General features: G+C 32.1%; 2 protein-coding genes across 2 annotated transcripts; both read right to left on the bottom strand.

Moving 5' to 3' along the window:
- Positions 1-1,360: 1,360 nt before the first annotated feature.
- LOC103490611 (proteasome subunit alpha type-4) lies at positions 1,361-4,649 on the bottom strand. Its single transcript, XM_008450188.3, has 2 exons — positions 4,285-4,649; positions 1,361-2,397 (listed from the first exon to the last, which is right to left on the bottom strand). Exon 2 carries the CDS (start codon positions 2,384-2,386, stop codon positions 1,634-1,636), a length of 753 nt encoding a protein of 250 aa, XP_008448410.1. The 5' UTR covers positions 2,387-2,397; positions 4,285-4,649; the 3' UTR covers positions 1,361-1,633.
- Positions 4,650-10,252: 5,603 nt separating this feature from the next.
- Positions 10,253-13,334, bottom strand: LOC103490608 (uncharacterized). The gene is made up of 7 exons (XM_008450185.3): positions 12,880-13,334; positions 12,396-12,572; positions 12,136-12,282; positions 11,322-11,423; positions 11,165-11,235; positions 10,991-11,058; positions 10,253-10,745 (listed from the first exon to the last, which is right to left on the bottom strand). Exons 1-7 carry the CDS (start codon positions 13,114-13,116, stop codon positions 10,504-10,506), a joined length of 1,044 nt encoding a protein of 347 aa, XP_008448407.1. The 5' UTR covers positions 13,117-13,334; the 3' UTR covers positions 10,253-10,503.
- Between the last annotated feature and the right edge of the window lie 9,094 nt (positions 13,335-22,428).

Raw genomic sequence — 22,428 nt, forward strand, 5'->3', positions numbered from 1 at the left:
AGTAGGTTGCTTTTTTAACGTCTATCATCTCTAATAAGAAGAAAAGAGAAAGAATAAAAGACTAAAGGTCACACCAGAGAAGAAGGACGAAGGAAAAAGAACTTTTTCTAATACTCAAAACTTAATAACTCAACTCAATATTTCAAATGTTAGATCCTCTTACAAAAGTTTATGGTCTAAATTGATATTAAATATTAGGTTATGGTATTAAAAAAAACAATCTCCACAAATTTAAAGGTATAAACTTCCCCAAATATTTCTTTAGTAGAGAAAGAGATGCTAAGTATTATACTAATTTATGATATTGTTGGATCTCCAATGAAGCAAAGATGCGAGTTAGTGAGTATCTATTCTAGAAAATTAAAATGAGTGATATAGAAGCTCATTAATTTATATGGAGAACCCATAAAAATGGCTTTAATGAACATGTCTAATGATCTGGGATTCTTCTACTTTTTTTTTTTCCCTTTTTTTTCAATGATTAAAGCAAACCAAAGGAATTGCTTACGCAATTATATCTTAAATATAGATTAGATGGTCATCATCAGCTTTTGTTTACATGGTATAAAAGACCATTTCATTATTCTTCTCTCTTATGCTCATTGAAAAAGTAGCACCAAATTTGCTTCCTCCTCTTTATCTGATTGCTTTCCTGTTCTTCCTCTGTTATGTGCCTTCCATCATTGCTCAGAAGCCAAAAGACAGGGCCTCTGTCCTTTCTCAAAATCATCAACCATGTTCATGGTACACAAAAAACACTTCAACATAATAGCTTTAAAAAATTGAGATTGTATTTTGACCCACCAAATTCACAGGTTGGTGTTGATTGACACAATTTCACCAATTTAAACAATGTTCACTATTGAAGCACTTATGGAATAGCTTGATCTTTTTCTCTTGCTTTGTCCTCCTCTCCAATGTTTCCTCCCTTTAGACTAAACAAAAACTTGGAGCACCAAACAACCGGTTAACTATGACTTCATGACTAACTCAAGCTCCAAACAACTTTAATTGTATAACTATGAGTTGGATAAATTTTGAGCCACGTACAAGTCACTTCGAGCCAGGGGATCAGATGCTCTTCATTACGGCTTGCTAAGTTAGCATCCAATTCAGGATAAATGCTTCATGACACATAGGTTTACAGAATATATCTAATTGAAGCAAGTTCTGTTCGAACAGATGGAAGATTATTGCGGTTTAAACACAAGTGACCCTTTCTTCTAGTTCTCTCTCTCTTTATTTCCATGCTAAGGATGGAACAGGTTCTCCTTTCAGATTCGTTTATAACAATGGAGGCTTCTCCACATGATAACGATGGTCCTTGAGAGGATAGGAAAAGGGGACTAACACCAAGCACTAGACAAGAATCATAAGATCAAATTCAGTGACATAGAAGGTTCCTTATAATGCGATAAAGTAACCCAACTTCATAAATGTGCAGCACTGGTAAAGATGGTTACATAAAAGACAAGAAAATTGTAAATGGTAAAGATAATCCAACAATCCAAAGAACATATCCAACGACCTCTATTCAGTTCAAGTAAAATGGAAATCATGAGACATGTTGGGCCATGCACGATGAAGTTGTTCGACATGTAAATGAGACAGAGTCTAGGATGAGGTGTTTTATTTAGGAAGCCTCAGCAGCTGGTTGAGTCAAACCTGACTTCACCAACAACTTGCTAACAGATTCGGGTGAGCAAACTTGGTACTTGACATTTCCAGCAGGCGAGAGGAAAACCTCAGCTAATTCGAGCTTTTCGGATGTAAGACTTGTGCTGTCCATGGTTTTGCTAAGCACCTTAAGTGCAAGCTGTATGGCCTCTTCTCTAGTGATATCATCCTTGTAATCCTGTTTAAGCATTGACTGTGCTGCCTGGTTGTTGGCACCAATGGCAGCCGCCTTCCAACCACCATAGTTTCCACTTGGGTCGCTCATGTATAGTTGAAAGCCGTAGTTTTTATCCCATCCTGCAAAAAGAAAAGAGACGCCAAAGGGACGTAGACCACCAAATTGGGTGTATCCTTGCTTTGTATCGCAGAGAGATTGAACCAGTTGCTCAACAGGCATTGGCTCTTGGTATGCATAAGTGTATCGTTGGGCTTGAACCCTTGCAGTGTTGATCAATATGTTGGCATCGGACATAATTCCAGCCACAGCACATGCAACATGATCATCGAGTTTGTACATCTTCTCAGTGGAAGTTGAGGTCTGGAGGAGTTTGGATGTAACCTTCTTTTCACCTACCAAGACAACCCCATCTTTAGATAATATTCCAATTGCAGAGCCTGCATTTCCAATTGCCTCCATTGCATATTCAACTTGGTAAAGACGACCTTCAGGAGAGAAAATTGTTGTTCGGCTATCATATCTTCGAGACATTTTTTGATATACTGTTGTACAGAGGGAGAAAAAGAACAGAGTTAAGCATAGCTGTTCCAAAGGGATAATGGTCTGAATCTAATTAGCATGGATAAGGAGCTGGGAGGGAAACAAGGCACGGCATGGAATGAATACACATCAAATTTTCAAAAAGTTAATGCATATTTCACAAACCACCACTGTTCGATAATGTTTTTTACATTTGTACCCGAAAATTTTTAATTAGAACAATTACAACACTGTCACAACATAAGTTGCATGAGACTCTACTGATGACCATATGGTTATAGACTTTTAAAAATTAAGCTTCTAAACACTACTTCCACACATAAGTAAGCTTTATAAATACTACTTCCACATGTAAGTTTCTTGGTTTTGTTATCCATTTTCTACCAATGTTTTTAAATGCCAAGCCAAGTCTTGAAAACTAAGAAAAAAATTAGTTTCAAAATTAATTTTTACTTTTGGAATTTGACGAATAATCCAAATTTCAAAAACAAAAAACTAAAACCAACATCATTGTCCTGGCCTGAATAATTAGGCCCCTTCGGCTTGCCTTTCAATTTAAAACTTTCTACAAGCAAGCAGATGCACGCACAATGAGTCTCCAGCTTCCTAAAATATTAGGATTTCATGCATTTAATATAATAACAAGTAGATGAGTTTGAGTAGAAGACCAATTGAGGGGTGTAGGAAAATCAAAATGTCTTCAAAGGAGATAAAGACAGAAAGGAAGAGGTCAAAAAAAAGTGCCACAGCCAGATACAGAGAGAGAGGGAGAAGAGAGAGAGAAAAATTGTGTTAGAGAGGAAGGGCTTGAGAAAGAAAAAAGAAAATACTAGGGGTAAACTCAGAAACAAAGAGAGATAACTTCTAAAGAGATAAATACTTAGATAGAGAAAGAATAAAGATATTTTATCTTGTAGTTCTCCATATTTTCCCTCTCTACATCTCTCTCTATACTTCAATTTTCTACCACTGTTTCTCTTGCTTTCTCTCTTTCACTTATCGCAACACATTTCCTTTCATCTTCATATCTCTAACTCGCACAGTTCTTTATTTCTGTATGTCTATTTCCCTTTACCTTCACCCCTCCCTCCTCATCTCTTTCTCTCTACTTCCATGTCTCCTCTCCAGTATCCACCACATTTTTTCTCTCAATTAACACATTTTGACCTCCCTATGCCAACATTATGTCCTCCTCATTTTAACCTCACATCTTACCGAAGCATGCAAACATAGCACTTTTTCCAAAGATCAAGAACTATCTGGGCACATGGACATGCTGTGCTGACAAGTAGAACTTTTTAATCAACAGTGGTAATGGAACAGACCAATTTCTTCAGCAATGCAAATTAGACGGTGAATTGCTCAAGTTGAAAACTTATCGGTGTAATTGTAGCAAGAACAGGTAAATTATTCGGTTTTTTTTTCAAAAAAAAAGTGTATATTACTTCTCTGGTTCGTTTCACCCGTCCCCCATGAGATGCAATACAGCTGAGCTAACCATCTCTTGATCTCTTCATCCCTAGCTTATCAGCTAAATGTGTTTCGACAGGCTTGGCTATTTTGAGGTGTTTGTATAGTAAACATTATTCAGTAGTTTCTTCTTCTAACCTAACTACGGAATAAAGTCAAAATAGAGGAAACGAAGGATAACCAATTTATAGGATAAGAAAAACAGAAACCCCAGACCTAATGTCCCATTACCAACAATCAAAACTTTCGACAGTCTTTGGATTGGGCATGATGGGAAGAATGGATCCGAAATTAAATATCTAAAAATATAAAGAGTAAAAGAAAGCTTAGAATAAGAAACAATAAAACCGACTCACTAATTAAAAATCGAAAAATCAGTCGGAAAACAGTGGGCGGACTTAGAGATGAGAAATGCATACCTGACGGGGAGAATGAAAGAGAAAAGAGGTGGTTTCGTGGGAATGGTAGAAGTAATGGCAGAAATGGTACTGCCTTAAGAGATGTAAACCTTCATTTACAGAGTAGGTTTCCTTTTTCTCCAAGCCAGGTTTTTCCGCTTGCGAATGAAGTTGACGATGGTGAACCAAAGTTTGGATTCTTTTTTTATTTTTATTTTAAATTAAAATTAATGTTTCTTTTTCCTTTAATAAAAAAATTTATAAACATTTCAAAACTATTTGTTTAAAATCAAATAAAAATCTTTCAAATTTTCGAACGAAATTTGCAATATAAAATGGTGAATCGATAAACATGAAGCAAATTTAAATCTCCTCCCTATTTTAGGTGAATATGATCATGTTTGTATGCACAATTTATTTAAAATAAGATAATATAAGTCTTGATTGATGTTGGAGTATTTTCAAAAAGAATGGTTTTTTCTTAATAATAACACAAATATGGTAGTATGAAAAAGTTATTCCATTTGACTTTAAACTAGTGTAAAAAATATGATAGCTTGAGTTAAACTATGTCATATAATACTTTATTTATTTACATCTTTCATCTTTTTCTCATACCTTTGTGACCCCTTCCCCTTCAACCCCCCCCGGCGTTTTCATCTGCTTCTCATAGTTGCAGTCGTCGGCGGTCACTTCTAGTCTCCATTCCAAGTGTCGATCTGTAGCAGCAAGCCACGCCTTTTTGCTCGGATTCAATCGTATGTCGGTCGCTCCCTATCCTCTATCATGCACTTTGTTCGTCGCCGCCACTTTAGTCCCTTGTCGTGGACTACGTCTATGATTTTGCACAATAGACGTGTAACCGATCCACGATTTACCCTAGTCGTAGGTCGGGTACATGATTTTGCAAGACTAGTTTTGACATTTCTTTTTCTCCTACCCTATTTTTAAAATTTATATTATAAAAAAAATTAATTAATGATTGGATTGACGGTTGGTTGGTTGTTTTAGATTTTTTTATCAAAAATGGAAAATGTTGGAATTAATTTCTATGGTTTTTTTTTTAATTTCAAATCCATTATGGTTTAAAATCCTACCAAATACAAAAGTTCTCAAAATTTCAAAATTATCATTTTGGTTATGCATTGTTTTTAACATATAACAAATTGAAAGTTAGAGAGATTTGTTTCTATTAATGATGGGAGAACTTGCCTCTTCTAACACCCCACCTACTATTGCTCATTTTCTTCACCCAAACTAGGCTTCTATGAATTCCTTAAAATAATATATCTAAGAGTATAATCGACCGCTAGCATGGAGCAGTCATTTTCTTTTTCCTTTTCGAATGGACGATAATACACTTATTCCCTTTTGTAAGACTTGAAATACAAATTATGCTAATCCTCATTGGCCACACACTGATCAAGTCTTTCAAAGACGTTTGTAAAATCAGTGTGACAACTACACTAAGTGAAGGACAATGAAAACTCAAATTTGAAACCTTGAAATCATTAAGATACTGATGAACATTAGAAAAATTACTCAGTCTTAGGTGGACCTCTCATCTTCTTAGATTGGTACAACACAACATTAAAATCCCCTCCACCGACCAAAGAATCGTTGGATCCCCTTAAATGTCACAAAATATTGCACGAGTTTGGTCGACCTTCATAATAACTAGTAAGAACTGTCATAAAATCCTGAAAGACATTAAAAAAACCTCATCAAAATGAACCCAACCATCAATATCGAGTGGGATGGGAATTCAAACTTAATACACATAAAGTCAAACTATACACACAAAGTCAAACAAGAGGAAGGAAAGACCACCCCGACTTCCCATGCTATTGACACTAAAACATGAATCAAAACCTAGCCAACAACATCAACATCCATTCCATGGTCGTTCACATTTGTTTTATAGAGAAACACCATTAGAGATTTGTGCATGTAACCATATGATGCAGTCCCGTGAATGCCCATGGGGACCCAAAACTACAAACGTTCATCGTCATAGTTCCCGGTAGGGCTGGACTTTAGCCTTCGCTAGAGCTTCTATTGCAAGAGTGAGTCCGTTAACCACTGCTCTTAGAGGAAACGATGCACTCTTGGCTTTGTTAGCTAAAATATTCTCAATGTTTATCATATTAGTAGAATAGGGCCTTTTGCAAGAGTGATCCATTGGCAACCCATTTGCATTTGAAATATCCACTAAGGGCCCATGAGTTCGCCGCTTCCAACTATTTTGAAACAATGAGCCAAACCTTCTATCAGTACGTTGGCTTGGAGAAAGGGCGGAACCATAAGAAGAACCAGAAGAGTTGGGAGCAACAAACGTCTCTTTCAGCAAGAGATTATGATCAGTAACAACCTCATGGCCCACATTTGTTATATCCCCGAATCTTGCAACACGAACAGGCTTACAAACTGTCACTGCTTCGACATTGTCATTGACCGCCTTACCATCTAAAGTCAACACCCACAAATCCAGCAATTGCAGGTTGTCAAACCGCTACTTCCAAATATCCTGACATAGAGAAACATGATTGCACACGACAAGGGGAAGATCAAAAGAGGCCCGCAACCAGCCCCCATATCGATCAACCTTTGGCGAATCGACACTCAGATCAATCGACAGTGGTTGGTCACACTCATGAGACATATGCCCAATAAGACCACACTCATAACAAAAGTCTGGCAACCTCTAATAATAAATTTCACACCAACACTGGTCGAGACGGTTTTCGTTGCCCAATTTCGTGTCAAATAATAAACTGAATCACACATCAAGAATTAGTCTCAGTGGCAAGTTTGGATCCATCACAGGGAGCACACTTATTCTCAAACAAAATAACTTCCAATCCAAGGTAACTAAAGGGGGTTTGAGTTGAAATTGTGCAAGAAACAATTGCAAAAAAGGAAAGTAAACAAAGAAAATTGTATGTTAAAATATTCTAGCTTGTGTTATGAAGATTTCTCCCATATCCAAAGAATTCATTCATTAAATTATCATTACTTAGTAATATGTAATCTTTATCTAACTAAATTAACTGAAACAGCCAGTTAAATTGTCTCAAAGTTCTAATTGTTCTAACTCAATACGATTCAACATGAAACATTGAATTTCCCAAAAAACATTGTTTTAGAAATCCTTAGGGGGAATGTCTAATTTCCCAGCATTTGACATTCAATAAGTTCAATTCTAGGTTGGTTAGAATCACTCTACATTAAAATAGATTTACAAGCTAACCTAATCTATTGCTTCTAACCAATTCTTATCTAATTATCACGAGTCAAAGAATTTAGTGCAAGCATAAGTTATACAAACTCGCGTCCGAAATATAATAAAATATCAATAACATCTGGAATTGAACCAAAATTACAATAAAGCTAAGTTTAAGTTCTCATAAACTTTAAAGAACAAAGGGAGAATCTAAGAAACCCAAGCTAGAAACGAGTACCCAGCCTCTCATCCACATCTCGAATGATGAGGAGATGTTCAGAATTCTGAATCAGCATTAGAAGGTACATAAAATAGGGAGAAAACTGATGTAAAATGATTGGAAAACGAGTTAGGTCACAACTGGCAACTAACATACATATTTCTAATGCCTAGGCATTATGGCGCCCAAGGGGAGCATCGCCGCATCATTGAAGTCTTCACACACAGGATGAAAGTTCGGAGTACCACAAGGCCCAAGGGCAACGCCATGATGCTTGAGTCTTTTTTTAAGGTAATAGCTCTCTACCTTACAACGTCGCACGAGGCACCGTTGGGAGTCGCGACTTTGCAAGGCATAAGCCTTTTTGGCTTCTTTTGCACTTCCCGTTGCTTCGGTTTGCTCTTGTTTGCGTTGGTTGAGTCGTATGACGTCTGTAAGCCAAATTAGCTCCAAATTGATATCAACTTTAATTTATACCACGAATTGCTCAAAATCTATAATACAATCAAATAATATCTTAAAATCACGTAATTAATTGGAAATGGATAGCATACTTGATACACTATCAGGTTACCAACCTAAATGCAAACACCTCGACAAAAAGGTTTAGTTAAATTGATGGCAATATGTACCCGCAATACAGGCCTTATCCATTGTCCCTCATCGTCACCCTTGATTTCCGAAACAATCCATTGTCCCTCATCATCAACCTTGATTTCCAAAACAATTTTTGTTAAAATGAAAATTTTAAGTTAACAAATATTTATTATTATTTTATTCTAAATATGCACACATTGTTTAGATGTCTCCTTCATAAACTCATACATTCATTCATGAGTTTGGGCCCCAAGTGCACCCGTTTTGGAAGGGGTGAGGAGATAGCAAAAGTGGGTTCGCTAATATCGCTACACATGCAAGTCGTTGGTCAGGCGTGGCGAGGAGTAATATATATATGTGTATGTGCTAAAACTATCTTTAATATTTTCAAAACCAAAATTCTCTTTCAGTATCCCGAGCATTAGAGTAATTATTTGAGTGTTGAGAATTTTGATTAGTTTCAGTGCAAGACTAATCGAAGAACAAGGCTGTTTTATCCTAGGGACGACAGGGTGATCAAATCTGTTTGCACAAAAGAATAGAGCCGCGAAACGTCTTAAAGAAAGCGAGATTCGTAAATCAAACGTCTTAAAGAGAGCGAGATCCGCGACTCAACCATTTTCTAACTTGCTTCTGTTTTGCAGTACGCGGTTTGACTAAGCGATTTGATCAAGCATTTTCATCGGTTTTCATCACAAGGCGTTCTAACCAGGCGACAGGCGAGGTGATCACTAGGCCTTTTGACCCGTAAGCTAGTTGGTCGGTTGGCGAGATTAGTAGACAAAGTGATTGTTTGGCGATTTAACCACCACGCAAGGCGAGGTGATCACTAGGCCTTTTGACCCGTAAGCTAGTTGGTCGGTTGGCGAGATTAGTAGACAAAGTGATTGTTTGGCGATTTAACCACCACGCAAGTTGACTAGAGAAAGAGGTTTGACCAAGCAAGATACCGTCACATTACGTTTTATGACTAGGAACTTGTCTAGACGTTAAAGCTTCTCAATGCATCACTCCTTCTAGCCAACTTGCACAACAGTTTTCACTTGAGATCCGACTAATCTTGCCTTGGCGGTGTTCATACAGCCAACTGAAACAATTTTAATTGCACCCAAAACGGCGAAGATGAAAATATGAAATCAGCTATTGATCATTTTCAGAAGGTGCCGTTAAGACCAAGAGAGATTTGTCGAAAGACCAAGAACGTGAAGCAAGAATGAGGTTCTCTAATATAGAACGAATTTGGTGCCGGCCAGAACTTTCCAAACAGTCTTCATGACAAACAGAAAACCCTCAAAACTAGCTCGCCGGCTAAAAAGGAGTTTACCGCCGAAAGGTTAAACTATCGCCCTCAATTTTTACCACTTCCGTTGTCAAAGTGATGTCCCTCCAGGCTCCAACGATTCAATAGATCATCCATAGAAATCTCAAACAAAGGCACCTAGACCATAGCCGTCTCTTGACTTTTTTTTTTCAGTTAAATATAGTTTTTTAATTAAGTTAGTAATCATTTATCGACAACAAATAAAGTATTCAAACAAAGTTAATTGTCAATAAATGTTAGAATTAATAAAATAGATCAAAATTTCTTATTATTATTAAATTAAAAATAAAGAATGTTATATTTGTATCATGTTCAATTCCCAAGACAATTCAGAATAATTACAAGTGAACCATATAGTTAGTCAATGGATTACTAGTTCAATTCAAACTCCTACCAATGACCTGAAGATTAGACTAAACAAAAGCTTTGAAAAATTTGGGAGTACGTGAATAGACCAAGTTAAATTTTGAAAACAAAAAAATTATATATGTATAAGGATCTTCAAATGCTTGAATTCAAATCTTAAATATCGAAATTCAAATACTCATCTAATCCTTGAACAAAGGTGATGTATAACAAGAAATAGATCCGAGGATATTAACAGCAGACACAAAATTCTATGTAGCTCTTCAAGCTTTAAATGGTATCCGGAATGTCATTGGGTTAAACTTTTCCTGTACAAGATAAAAATACTAGTTCCTGGCAGTAACGAGCAAAAAATTTACTGCCACAAAATTTCTAAAGGATAAAAAGGAAAAAAGAATTGACGCTCTAGGATATTCTAGTCACCAGTAACCTATGTCTACGACTACTAGCTGGAAATAAATACAGTGACTCAAAATAAGCACTTAAATGGAAGAATCCAACGTTTATGAGCAGCTATGAACGGGAAGAAATTTGTGATAGAACTGTTTTTAGAGTCTCGTACGTCATGAAGACAATGCCTACACTTGGGACGACCTTGTAGTACTCCGGTAGAATCCCTCGGTACAAACCTTTAAAACCTTCTGTCTTCACAATGTGTTTAAATGTTCCATATAGGCCAGTGTTATAAACACGGGCCTGACCGGCAGCACCTTCCAATTGCTTTCTTCTTCTCACAAGATCCAAAGGGAATGTTACTGGAATAAATTGTGAAATACAATTAAAGTGTGAAGAAAGACAAATAAGCCTACTAGTAATTCTTGTAAAAAAACAAAATAACAATCGTGTTAAGCACATCAGTTAAACGTTGCAAACGAAAATGATGAACTGGAAACAAAAACATTCTTCAGTTGATTCATTGGTAAACTCATCTCAAAATTTTGATACGATACTAAATCATCAATAAGAAGGAATAAGTCAAAGTTAATGAAGCCACAACTACCTGTTGATGATGCTATGCCTGAAAGACTACCGCAAGCAAGACTGACCATAACAGAGGAGTCGTTAGGCCTGGAGTCAAATTGAATGATCATTTCATCATGCCAAAACACATAATTATAGAACCAAAATGTACATAACTTCTATATATAACCTAATCTAACCACAAAGTTCTTACCTTCGAGATTGCCAGAATGATCTCAAGCTTTCATACACTGAAAAGCTGATGGCTATGCTTGGTCCAACACCCTGTATCACACACAGATTCATTAGGTCCTTGAGTCAAATGGATGCGGCAAATATGTAGGAATTTGTAAAACTAGCAAAATGCGTACCAACAAGGTTGCTCCAAGCCCTTTATACATGCCTAAGAAACCTTCTTCTCGGCAAATGGTATGGAATGCATGCCAAATGCCTCTGTAGTAAATGGTATTTGTCTGCAGAAATTAAATAAGAGTTACTAAAGAGAAGGAAATAAAGAGCTAACACATGGTTAGAAACTATAACTACAACAAAATTTGCTAACTAATAGCCTCTTTGTTTTGTATATAAACAAACTTCTCAAAAAGAAATTAGAAAGTTAAGAAATATTGTTCACTCAACGTTAGGCAAAAGCCAAACTAACAGAAAAGTCAAACAAATCACACCACCAAAACGACTTGGCTATCCCACTCCCTTCATAAAAGAGAGAATTTCTATAGGTTCTGTTGATGTGAGCGACAGAGCCCTCCTTCGGTTTCTTTGGTTAAAAGGAGTAATAGAACCTTTGAAAAGTAAAAATCTTGCCTTCAAAAGACTTTAGGAAATATTTTAATTCAGGCTCTTGGTTGGTGTAATTTTTTTACTTTCCTTTTACTGACTAATGACCTGACAAATAACTGGATTTTTTTTTTTTTTTGTGCAACTGCAGATGATGATTCTACCCGACCTCACCCACAACAAACATACACACAAATAAAGAAATAAGAGAAAAATATCTTTTAGGTCTCTAGGTTTCAAAATGTTACATATTTAGACCTTATGTTTTGAGTTTGGCTTCAAGTTAATTTTACAATTTTGCACTAAGATTGAGTTTTGTTTCAATTTGGTCCAGAGGAATTTGTCCTACAACTAGCAACATTGGCAACAACAACATTAGCAAAAATTTACCTGTGCTGCTAGTCTGGTTCTAACAAGGTCCAGGGGGTATGTAACAGAGGCAGATGTTATTCCAGCCAAACCACCACCAAAAAAATGCACAAGAAGATCTGCGCTGGCATTGCCCTGGAATCTTTCCCTAACCAATGAGTGCAGAAACTGCAAATAGGAGGGAAAAAGACAAGAGACGGTTATAAAATATTATTTGAATGCTCCCAGCCACTATTTACCAACAAAATTACTTAAACAATACCATAGATTCCATTGCTTACCTTCTTGTATTGTTCATAAGCATAGAAATTGACAGACGAATAAGGTAGTCGGTGAACTATTGTGACCAGATTGCCTTTCCAAAATGCCCGGAATCCCTCTTCATTGATGATACGTGAAGCTTCACGCCAAATGCTGGCTTTCTTCATTGAAGCAATATCAGAGTGCATACCTTGCACCTGGTAAAGTAGGTTCCAACACAATTAATTAAAAGTCAGAGCAAGAGAAGCAGGGTAACCAATCAAATGAACCCCAGCATTCAGACAATGGCGTAACCGAGGCTTGTTAACCCAAGACAAGATTTTAACACCTAATTATTCCTCACCTTCATCCCTCTATATTAATGAAACCAGAAGCAAAACATACACAATAAAAGAAAAAGAAAAAGAAAAAGAAAAAGAATCCGGGTCAACCCATAATTGAGATTAAGAATTAAAAAGCTTTTCGAAATCGACACAAAAAACGGATAAAGAAGAATGAAAGAACCTGAAAGAGGATAGTAAGGCGAGCAAGAGGGGCGGTACATGTCTTGCTAAAGGCACCGGCAATACCACCGGCTAAAAGCTGCTGCACTGTGCCAATCTGCGGTTGCTGGTTCAAGGAGGGTTTGTTCTGGCCTTGTTGGTGAAAATATTTCCTGGCCCCGCCGTCGTGAGCGTGAGCAGAATTAAGAGCCTGCTGTCCTCCTTCGACCACTACACCAACTCGAGCTTCCATATTCATTTGCAGATTTTTTTTTTTTCAAAACCGTCCTGGAAGCTGGAGAACAATGGGTGTGATCTTAATCTCACATCCGTTTTAAAGAGAATGGAAATCAACAAAAGAAAGAAGGAAAAGGAAATAGAGAAAAACCCTAGAAGAAGGAAACCTAAGAAGAACAGGAGTTGCGGACTAAAGAAATATTGACCTGATGGGTTTATTGGTGGTTTTACAAATTTTGACAAATAACACAATTCCTTCCAATCAATTTCGGCCGACTTTTCCTTTTTCTTTTTTCTTTTTTCTTTTTTCTTTTCTCTCTCTCTTTCTCTTTCTCTTTCTCTTTTTAAACAAAATAAAAAATGGTTAAATTTCACTTTGTATCCCAAACTTTCCTACTATTAACAATCTTGTCCCTAAATCCTAAACCCTAAACCCTTAACCTTCAAATACATAAATAAAAAATTGGTTATTTCATTTAAATTATGCAAAAGTTAATTTTTCGCTTTAATTTAAAAATAAAATAACAAAAGTTTACACTTTACATTTTTTTTCCTCCAAAGTCTGCAATATGAATATTGATTATTTATTTTATTTATTTGATTATATTGTTAGGCTTTCTTAGCTTTTATCGTTTATAATTAAAATAAACACAATCTTTTTTTATAAAGATATCTTGGAATATCGTTTGATTGTAAACTAAAAAAAAAAGAAAAAGATAAAAAAGATAATGTAACCTCTTAAAATAATATCGTTTGATTGTAAACTAAAAAAATAAAAATAAAAATAATGTAACCTCTTAAAATGATAATTTTGGAGTTAATTATTTTAGTTTTGTTTAATTATCTTTAATTTATTGAACGTTATTTTGAATTTATTTAATGATAATTATTTAATTTGTGGAAATTAAAATTAATTAAATATTTGTTAGATAAATATTTAATTGATGAGAGTTTTTGGCTCGTGGTTTGTTGAAAATTTGATTAAATTGTATGTAAGGAAGTTTAAGTAAAGTTGTAGATTTTTTTTTTTTTTTGAAATTGAATTAAATTAAATAATTGTGAGTATTATTTAATTAAATTGTATAGTGGAAATTTTGTATAAGATTTGATAATTATATGCATATATGAAATATATATATATATATATATATATATATATATATATATATATGTATATGTATATATAATTATTATGAGAAAGGAAAAGATGATAATTATATTGTGGGAAAATACAATTATTTGCAAAAGGATAATTATTTTGGAAAAAGAATAAAAATTAATTATTGTAGAAGATAATTAATTATTGTAGAAGATAATTAATTATTTGGAAGATAATTAATTATTTGGAAGAAAGATAAATATTGATTGTGGAGAGAAGTTGTTATGATTGGGTAGAGAAGAAAAGAGAAGAAATTGGATTTATTTAGGAGAAAAATTGATAATTATATATTCAAATATAATTATGTTAAATTATTTGAGTGTTATATTAAATATTATATCTAAAATTTAATTGTTGGATTAAGATAATTCAGGTTAGAATTTATGATATTTTAAATAATTGATTTATTGGAAAAGATTTAGTTAATTTGGGATATAGAGGGAAAAATTGGATTTAATCGAAATCTTTTTTTTTTAATAATGTATTTTTGAGAAGTAATGTAAAAAATCAATGAGATGGCACGTGGACCCCACACCTTTTTCCTTTTTCTTTATTTCAATATCCAAATCTGGAGATTTATTTTTAATAATGTATTTTTAAAAAATATTGTCAAAAATAGGGTATAAGGCAAACTATTGCGTGATTTAGGCAAAATCATGTAGCACGCACACGACTTTGCTTGGGAGTCGTGATTCCACAGTTTTGTTTTCTCACATTATTTAATATATATATATATAATTTTAATATTTAATATAGTATGGACCCCACGCCTTTTTAACATATTTAATATATATATAAATTTAATATTTAATAAATTATAGATCCTACACCTTATATATATATATATATATATATATATATTAAATATTCAAAATTTCAATTTTTAATTTTAGAAAATATTTTTCTTATTAAATATTTTTTCAAATTCCAATTTGTAATATTTAAAAATAAATTTTCTCATTAATTATCTTTCCAAATTTCAAATACCAATCTTCAAATTTTTTAAAAAAGATATATATTAACAAAATATATTATTAAATATTTAAATCTCCAAATTTGAATTTTAAAAAATATATTTCTTTATTAAATATTTCAAAATTATGATTTTCAATTTTAAAAAATGATATTTTCAATTTTTAAATTCCAATCTCTATAAATTCTTATATATTTTCCATCTCTAAATATATTTTTGAAAATTATACTTTGGAGATTTAAATATTTAATAACATATTTTGTTAATATATATATTTTTAAAAAAATTGAAGATTGGTATTGGAAATTTGGAAAGATAATTAATGAGAAAATTTATTTTTAAAAATTAAAAATTGGAATTTGAAAAAATATTTAATAAGAAAGATATTTTTAAAATTGAAATTTGAAAATTTAATATATATATATATATATATATATATTAATTATTAACTATTATATATTAATTATCTTAACAATAAAATGTGGGGTCCACAATATTTCAATATTAAATATATATATACTAAATATTTTAAAAGGGTATGGGGTCCATGATATATTAAATATTAAAATATATATATATATATATATATATATATATATATATATATATATATATATATATATATATATATATAAATTAAATAACGTGAAGAAAGAAAAAGTGGGATCCATGCATTGAAGTCGTGGATCCCGTCTACGACTTTGATGTCGTGTACGTAGTACACGATTTTGTCCAAAACACTCTATTTTTGTCCCTTCTGTCCTATTTTTGACAATATTTTTTAAAAAATACATTATTAAAAATAAATCTCCTTCAAATCTTCAAATTACAATTTTCAAAAATATATTTTCTTTTATTAAATATCTTTTCAAATTTCAAATTTCAATCTCCATTTGTTAAAATATATATATATATTAATAAAATATATTATTAAAAATTATATTAAACAAATATTTGTAATCCACCGATACTAATAAAATTATTCGTTGTCATAACTCTTTTGATTTTGATTATAAGAGAAAATTATATATTCTTATCATGGAATAGAATTATATATTTTGATCATAAAAAAATTAAATATTCTAATTTCTATATAATAGAATTATTCTTATCATAACTTTTTTTCATTTTGATTCTAAAAAAAACTAGATATTTTGTTAATATGGGTGGATTACAAATATTTGTTTAATAAATTTTTTAATAACATATTTTGTTAATGTATATATTTTTTAAAAGAATTGGATATTAGAATTTGGAATTTGGAAAATATTTTAGGAGATTAAAATTTTGAATTTGAAAATATATTTAATAAAAAATGATATTTTTGAAAATTGAAAATTGTAATTTGAAAATATATTTAAGGAGATTTATTCTTAATAATGTATTTTTAAAAAATATTATAAAAAATAAGCTATAAAGCAAACTATTGACAAAAATAGACCAATTTGGACAAAATCGTGTACCCGCATGTTGCATACATGAACGCATTCGATTAATGTGTTTGTATCAAATACAAAGTGAGCCGTATCCATAGTGTTAACAAGATAAGGTACCCAACCTTAACCCTATACTATAAACCCTTTAAGCTGATCTTGAACATTAATCCTCGTATGTCTCTATTCAAGACTAGGTTATTAAGACAAAACTAATAATATAATCAATAACACTTATTGAAATTATAATAATAAAACATTTTATTAATGATGGTCAATTGATTATATTTACTATCTACGAGTTTTAGGATATAAAACTCAACAGTAGACTAGTTAGACTAGACCGAGGGGTAACTGTTAGTTTTATCTATGCGGTAGTGCACCTTGTAAGCATGGTGTCCTATGGGATCACTAGAGTGATATGTGTATCCGACGAGATCACTAGACAGATTGATGTGTGCATCCTGCGGGATCACTAGATTGTTATGTTGTAGGGTACCCCTTAATAAGAAGCTAATTGTTACTACCCCTAACAGGATCAGTAGTAGGTCTCTTATTGGGTATATCTTATACTCACCATTTTATGTCTAACTTTTTCAGGTAAAGATAATGTGCGAGGTGGACCGACGAGGAACAAGAAGGATTCGTGAAGGCCATATAGGGACACCTCTTTCTTTATGCTTCCACTGGACGTCTTAAATTTTAATTGTTTTAAGGATTGGAAATGATGTTTAGGATATTTATTTGTTTTGATGTTTTCCTAGACAATTATATGAGCATTTAAAATTTGTTTTAAACAGAACCTGAAGACAGTTTTTCTATATTTTTTGATGTTATTTGAATTTAAATAGAGTTTATGAATTTTTTTTGTTTTAATGACGTGTCTTGGTAGTAGAGTGATGACCTCAGCTTAGTCTGAAAAGTTGGATCGTTACATCATGTTTATGATATGGTACATGCTATGGACTGTGGTATTTTGTTAATTTTGTCTATTAGGATTATACCCATATGGATGTCTCTCAAGATCACCACCTTTTTATAATTGTGTGAGTTCGATGGAACCACCAGTTTGTCATGATATGTAACTTTATGAGTGATCCGATGGGGTCACCTTTAGCCTGATTCTCTTAAGTGTTTCTTCCCATTCACCGAAGACCAGTTTCTCTTAATTATTCCTTTGCGTTCACTGAAGACCAATTTCTCCTAGGTGTTCCTTCAAGTTCACCAAAGACTAGATATGTTTTTACGGGATCACTAGATTACATGTGTTCAGGAGCTCAGTAGTTAACAGATACCTAGCAGGCTTAGTAGTGTGTCCCTTACTGAGTATGTGATTAAACTCATCATTTTCTTACATTTACTATTTCAGGCAAAGGTAAAGGTAGAAGAAAGCTAGCGGAAAAGCTAAGGCCCGTGACGTACCATATGGGGACTCAGTTTTGCTTCCGCTTTTCATGGTTCATTTTCAATGTTTTGATCTTAAATATTTTTACTTATTTATTTATTTTTATTATCTTTAATATTGTTAATCCAACTTCAACATGTTTTCATGGTCTTTTTAATAAAAATTTAGTTTTCCTCTTTTTAAAAAATTGTCAAAATTGTTATTTATCTTGAAGATAATTACCTCAGCTTAATTAATATAAAGAGTTGGATTGTTACAGATATAGAGTTACAGATAATCTATATCTGTCTATATATATGTATGTGTATATATCGTTACTGTTTTTAGTTGAATGTAAAAATCTTCTTTTATTGTTTTATGTCATTTAGTTGTCTTATTAAAAACTTTCTTTTTTGCTTTGATCATATTGTTGTAGGTGTTCTTTATGACCGATGGATTCTTTTCTTCATGGATGTGGTTTTTTATTGGCCATGTGTTTTTTTTTTTTGGTTTATTGCAAGAAGAAAAAAAAGAAATAGAGCTAGCAAGGGCATTGCTTTATATACAATATGTTCTTTGTTTTTATGAAAGAAGTTTATGTGCTTTGAAGAAAGATTGTTGTTGTTCGTGTTCATGATGACGGTTGCTTACTGACATGTTGTTCAACATTGATTGACAAGTTGGAATAATGTAAAGTTTAGGGGGCCAATTAGACTATATTGCTAGAGTTAAGCGATTTAGGGGAGTTTGGTTATCAAGTATTAACTAGCCTAAGCGATATCCTAGAATGATTTTATCGTATCTCAAAATAGTCTATCAAAAGATAAGTTGAATACTTGTAATCCATTCATACTCTAATGAATATATCTTCTCAATTGAGTGTTGCCTCATAGATGTAGGTATATTACACCAAACTCGTTTACTAAATAGTGTTGGTGTTATTACTTCTTTACTTTGTTAATTGTCTTGTTATAACATTAAATCTCATCATTGTTCTTTTAATCTAACACCTATTGTTTTTTCATATATACTATTTAAAAGGAAAAGAAAGTTTTTCTCTCGTTTGTCCGTTTTAGTGATTTGTTGTAGGTTTACATAGTGTAATTTTATATTAAAAATAAATAGATCAATAAATTATAGATACGTTCATGGTGAAACAAAAAGAATTTAAAAAATATATATAGTTTCAAATGAAAGAAAGATTTAGTTTAAATATGTTTTCAGATTTAGTTTAAATATTGATTTTATCAAAAATTTAGTTGGGGAAGAATTTTAAAATATTTATAATAGATTTGGGAACTTGATTTTGCTGGTAACGTAATTTTCATAAAAACTATTAAAAATAGTTCATATTATAAATATAAATGGAAGATTTTGATAGATTTAATTAGTTTAAAATTTGGTTAAAAGTTACAAATAAATTAATTATAACAAATACATAAATTAAAATTTTAGATAGGTTTATTAGTTTAGAAATTTTGGTTGTCTCTAATATATATTAGATATTTAAATTATTTAGGAAACGTGGGAACCAACTGTGTATTTTAAAATTGAGGAAATAGAGGTAGATTAAAATGCATTTTTTATCCTACAATTAATTATTAAGTTTGTTGAGAATTTATGGACTTGAACATCATCTAATCCATCTCAAAGTTATATCAATTGGGGTTGTGAGGGTGATAATAGATAGGAGCTTTGGGCTGGAATTGTAACGTTTTCTGTTGGGTTTCATCCTTTTAAATTAGAGTTGGGCCGTTCTTTGATGTGCATCGGATAAGGATTTAGTGTATTTGAATAGGATTCGGCTAAGGCCATTTGTGGGTTAAAATAGATGAATGTTATATCACCATGCGGGGGAGTGATTTCTTTGTATAATCATTCCTTTTCTATTTGGGTATAATTGAGTTGGGGTACCTCGTTTTTCTTTCAAACCCACCCAAAATCGATTTTGTATTGCAGAACAAAAACCGACTCAACCTCGTATCAAAACGTAGGATTTGAAAATTAAGAACCCAAACATCTAATATCAAATTCTAAAACCTACAATTTATTTAACAACGTACAAAATTCAAAGAAAAATAATTACCTAATTTTGATCTGACACAAAAAGATAAAACTCAAGGTTTGAACATTCTACAAGCAAGATGATAAAACTTACCTGAATGTTCAAACGTGCAACCTTAGATCGAGAATTGTAATGGTCGGTAATGAATCTTCGTCATCAATAAGGAAGAAAATTTTCATTCCAATTTCAACAACCAAAAATTGTCTTTTACGACCTAATTGTTATGCTTAAATAGCCTCCCCAATAAAACTCTAATGCAACATAATAAAAGGACAAAATTAGGCATATTTGAATGTTATAAAAAGGATAAAATTGGAAACAATAATAAAGTTGTACTCAAATTAATAAATAATATATTGCTAAGCACTTAGAATCCTAGTCGGTTCATATCATTTCCTTCTCCTTTGAAAAGATTCGTCCTCAAATCCATCTTGTAGATCAAATTTGTAGTCATGAGATAATAATTTAAGTTCTTTTTTATCATTATTGAACCATCGACTATATTTCTTAAGTGCACAAACATTACCATTTTTACAATATACCATCTCATCCAACACTACGTCTTATGTACAAACTAATGTACTTCATAGATATTTGTATTTTTAAGAAATAAGCTATCGTATATTAAGTCCGCAAGCATATGACAATTTTTTAGAATATATATACCATCTTATAGAACACTACATCTAATATACAAAATAATGCACACTCCACGTGCACAAACAATATACTATATACAAAATAATGTACTCCTATATAGAATTTTGTATTTTCAAGAAATAAATTATGATATATTTCTTAAGTGCACAAATACAACAGCTTTTATAATAAACCATCTTATTTACTAAATAATATATGTGATATGTATTTTCATTTTACAATATATTTATCAACACACAATATAATAAATAAATAAATATATATTTTCTAAAGAAAAAACTATAAAACCTCTAGAAAAAAAAAGATACAATATATATCGAACAACCTAAAAACGAAGAATGAAAAAAAAAATCATGTAAAAATACTGAAAATGATGCACCATTAAAGATGAAAAAAATTGAAATTCAAGGTGAAAGAAATAAAATAAACCAAATTCGATATAACTAAAAGATAAATATGCATTACTTCTTATTGAACGCACTCCAACTTGAATAGACAATAACACGCCTAAGTCAAATTCAAAGTTATGTCAAGAAAATGATTTGTCATATTCTTCTTTCCATAATATTTCTAGAAGTTGATGAAGTGTTATAGACTTTTTGAGCTTGATTTGTGCACTATAGTGTAACGTATTAGGTTATTGATCATGGAAAAAATATTATGAATTTAATACATTTTTATCGATTTGGTCTATTGAATAATTAGGCCATTTGATGCCTTTCACATGGTCTATATGGCTGGAAAGAAACAAAAGAATTTTCCAAAATGTCTCTAACAATGCCAGCAGTATCTGGAATGTGATTAGCAATCTCCCGACACTCTTACTATCAAAAAATAATCTTTTTAGAGACTACTCCCCATCCTCTATTTCTCTTAATTTGGAAGCTTTATACTCTTTATGATTAACTTATCTTAAGTCTACTTTGCTTATGTACTGTTCTCCTGCACTTAATGAAAATTATCTCGAGTTGATGAGGGTTATATCTCTCATCTATGTCTTTCTCAAAAAGATTAGGCCATTGATGTGGAAAACTCTAATAACTTCCAATAATTTCAATGTTAGCCTTGGGTCAAAATGTAAAGGGTTGTTTCGCTTAATTATGTCTTAGGAATGTCCTTCCATTGAAAAAAGTCTCCCAAATTGAAGTTAGATGGCCTAAGAAGTGAACTATAAAAAGTCTTATGATATAGAATTTTAGGACATGTGCATGTTTAAAATTTATTTCAATTCATAATAGAAATCTTTTTTTCTTTTAACTTTTACTTGGAGGAGGGAAAACTTATTATAAGACCAAAATTATAATATTTTTTTTGACCATTTTGATTTAAAATTGCAAATAAGTATTTATGTTTAAGATGTAATTTTGATGAAATTAGAAGGTTACGTACTACATAAAATTTATATAACTTTAACAATCTTATAAATTTATTAAAAAAACTTCTAATCTGATCACATTATTTCTTCTCAAACTAAAGAGTTTGGAAAAAGAAAGAATCAATCTCCTTATCAATGTGAGAAGCTAATGGATAATTACTAACTTTAAATGACAATTACAATCCACTTAAGATGATACGCAAATAACCGTCATCTATTCGTCGAACCCAAATTTAGAAATTCAGAATCTCTTCAAATGAACAAGTCAAAAAGCACACAGAAAAC

Source organism: Cucumis melo, chromosome 8, assembly GCF_025177605.1.
Source record: "Cucumis melo cultivar AY chromosome 8, USDA_Cmelo_AY_1.0, whole genome shotgun sequence".
Lineage (NCBI taxonomy): Eukaryota > Viridiplantae > Streptophyta > Magnoliopsida > Cucurbitales > Cucurbitaceae > Cucumis > Cucumis melo.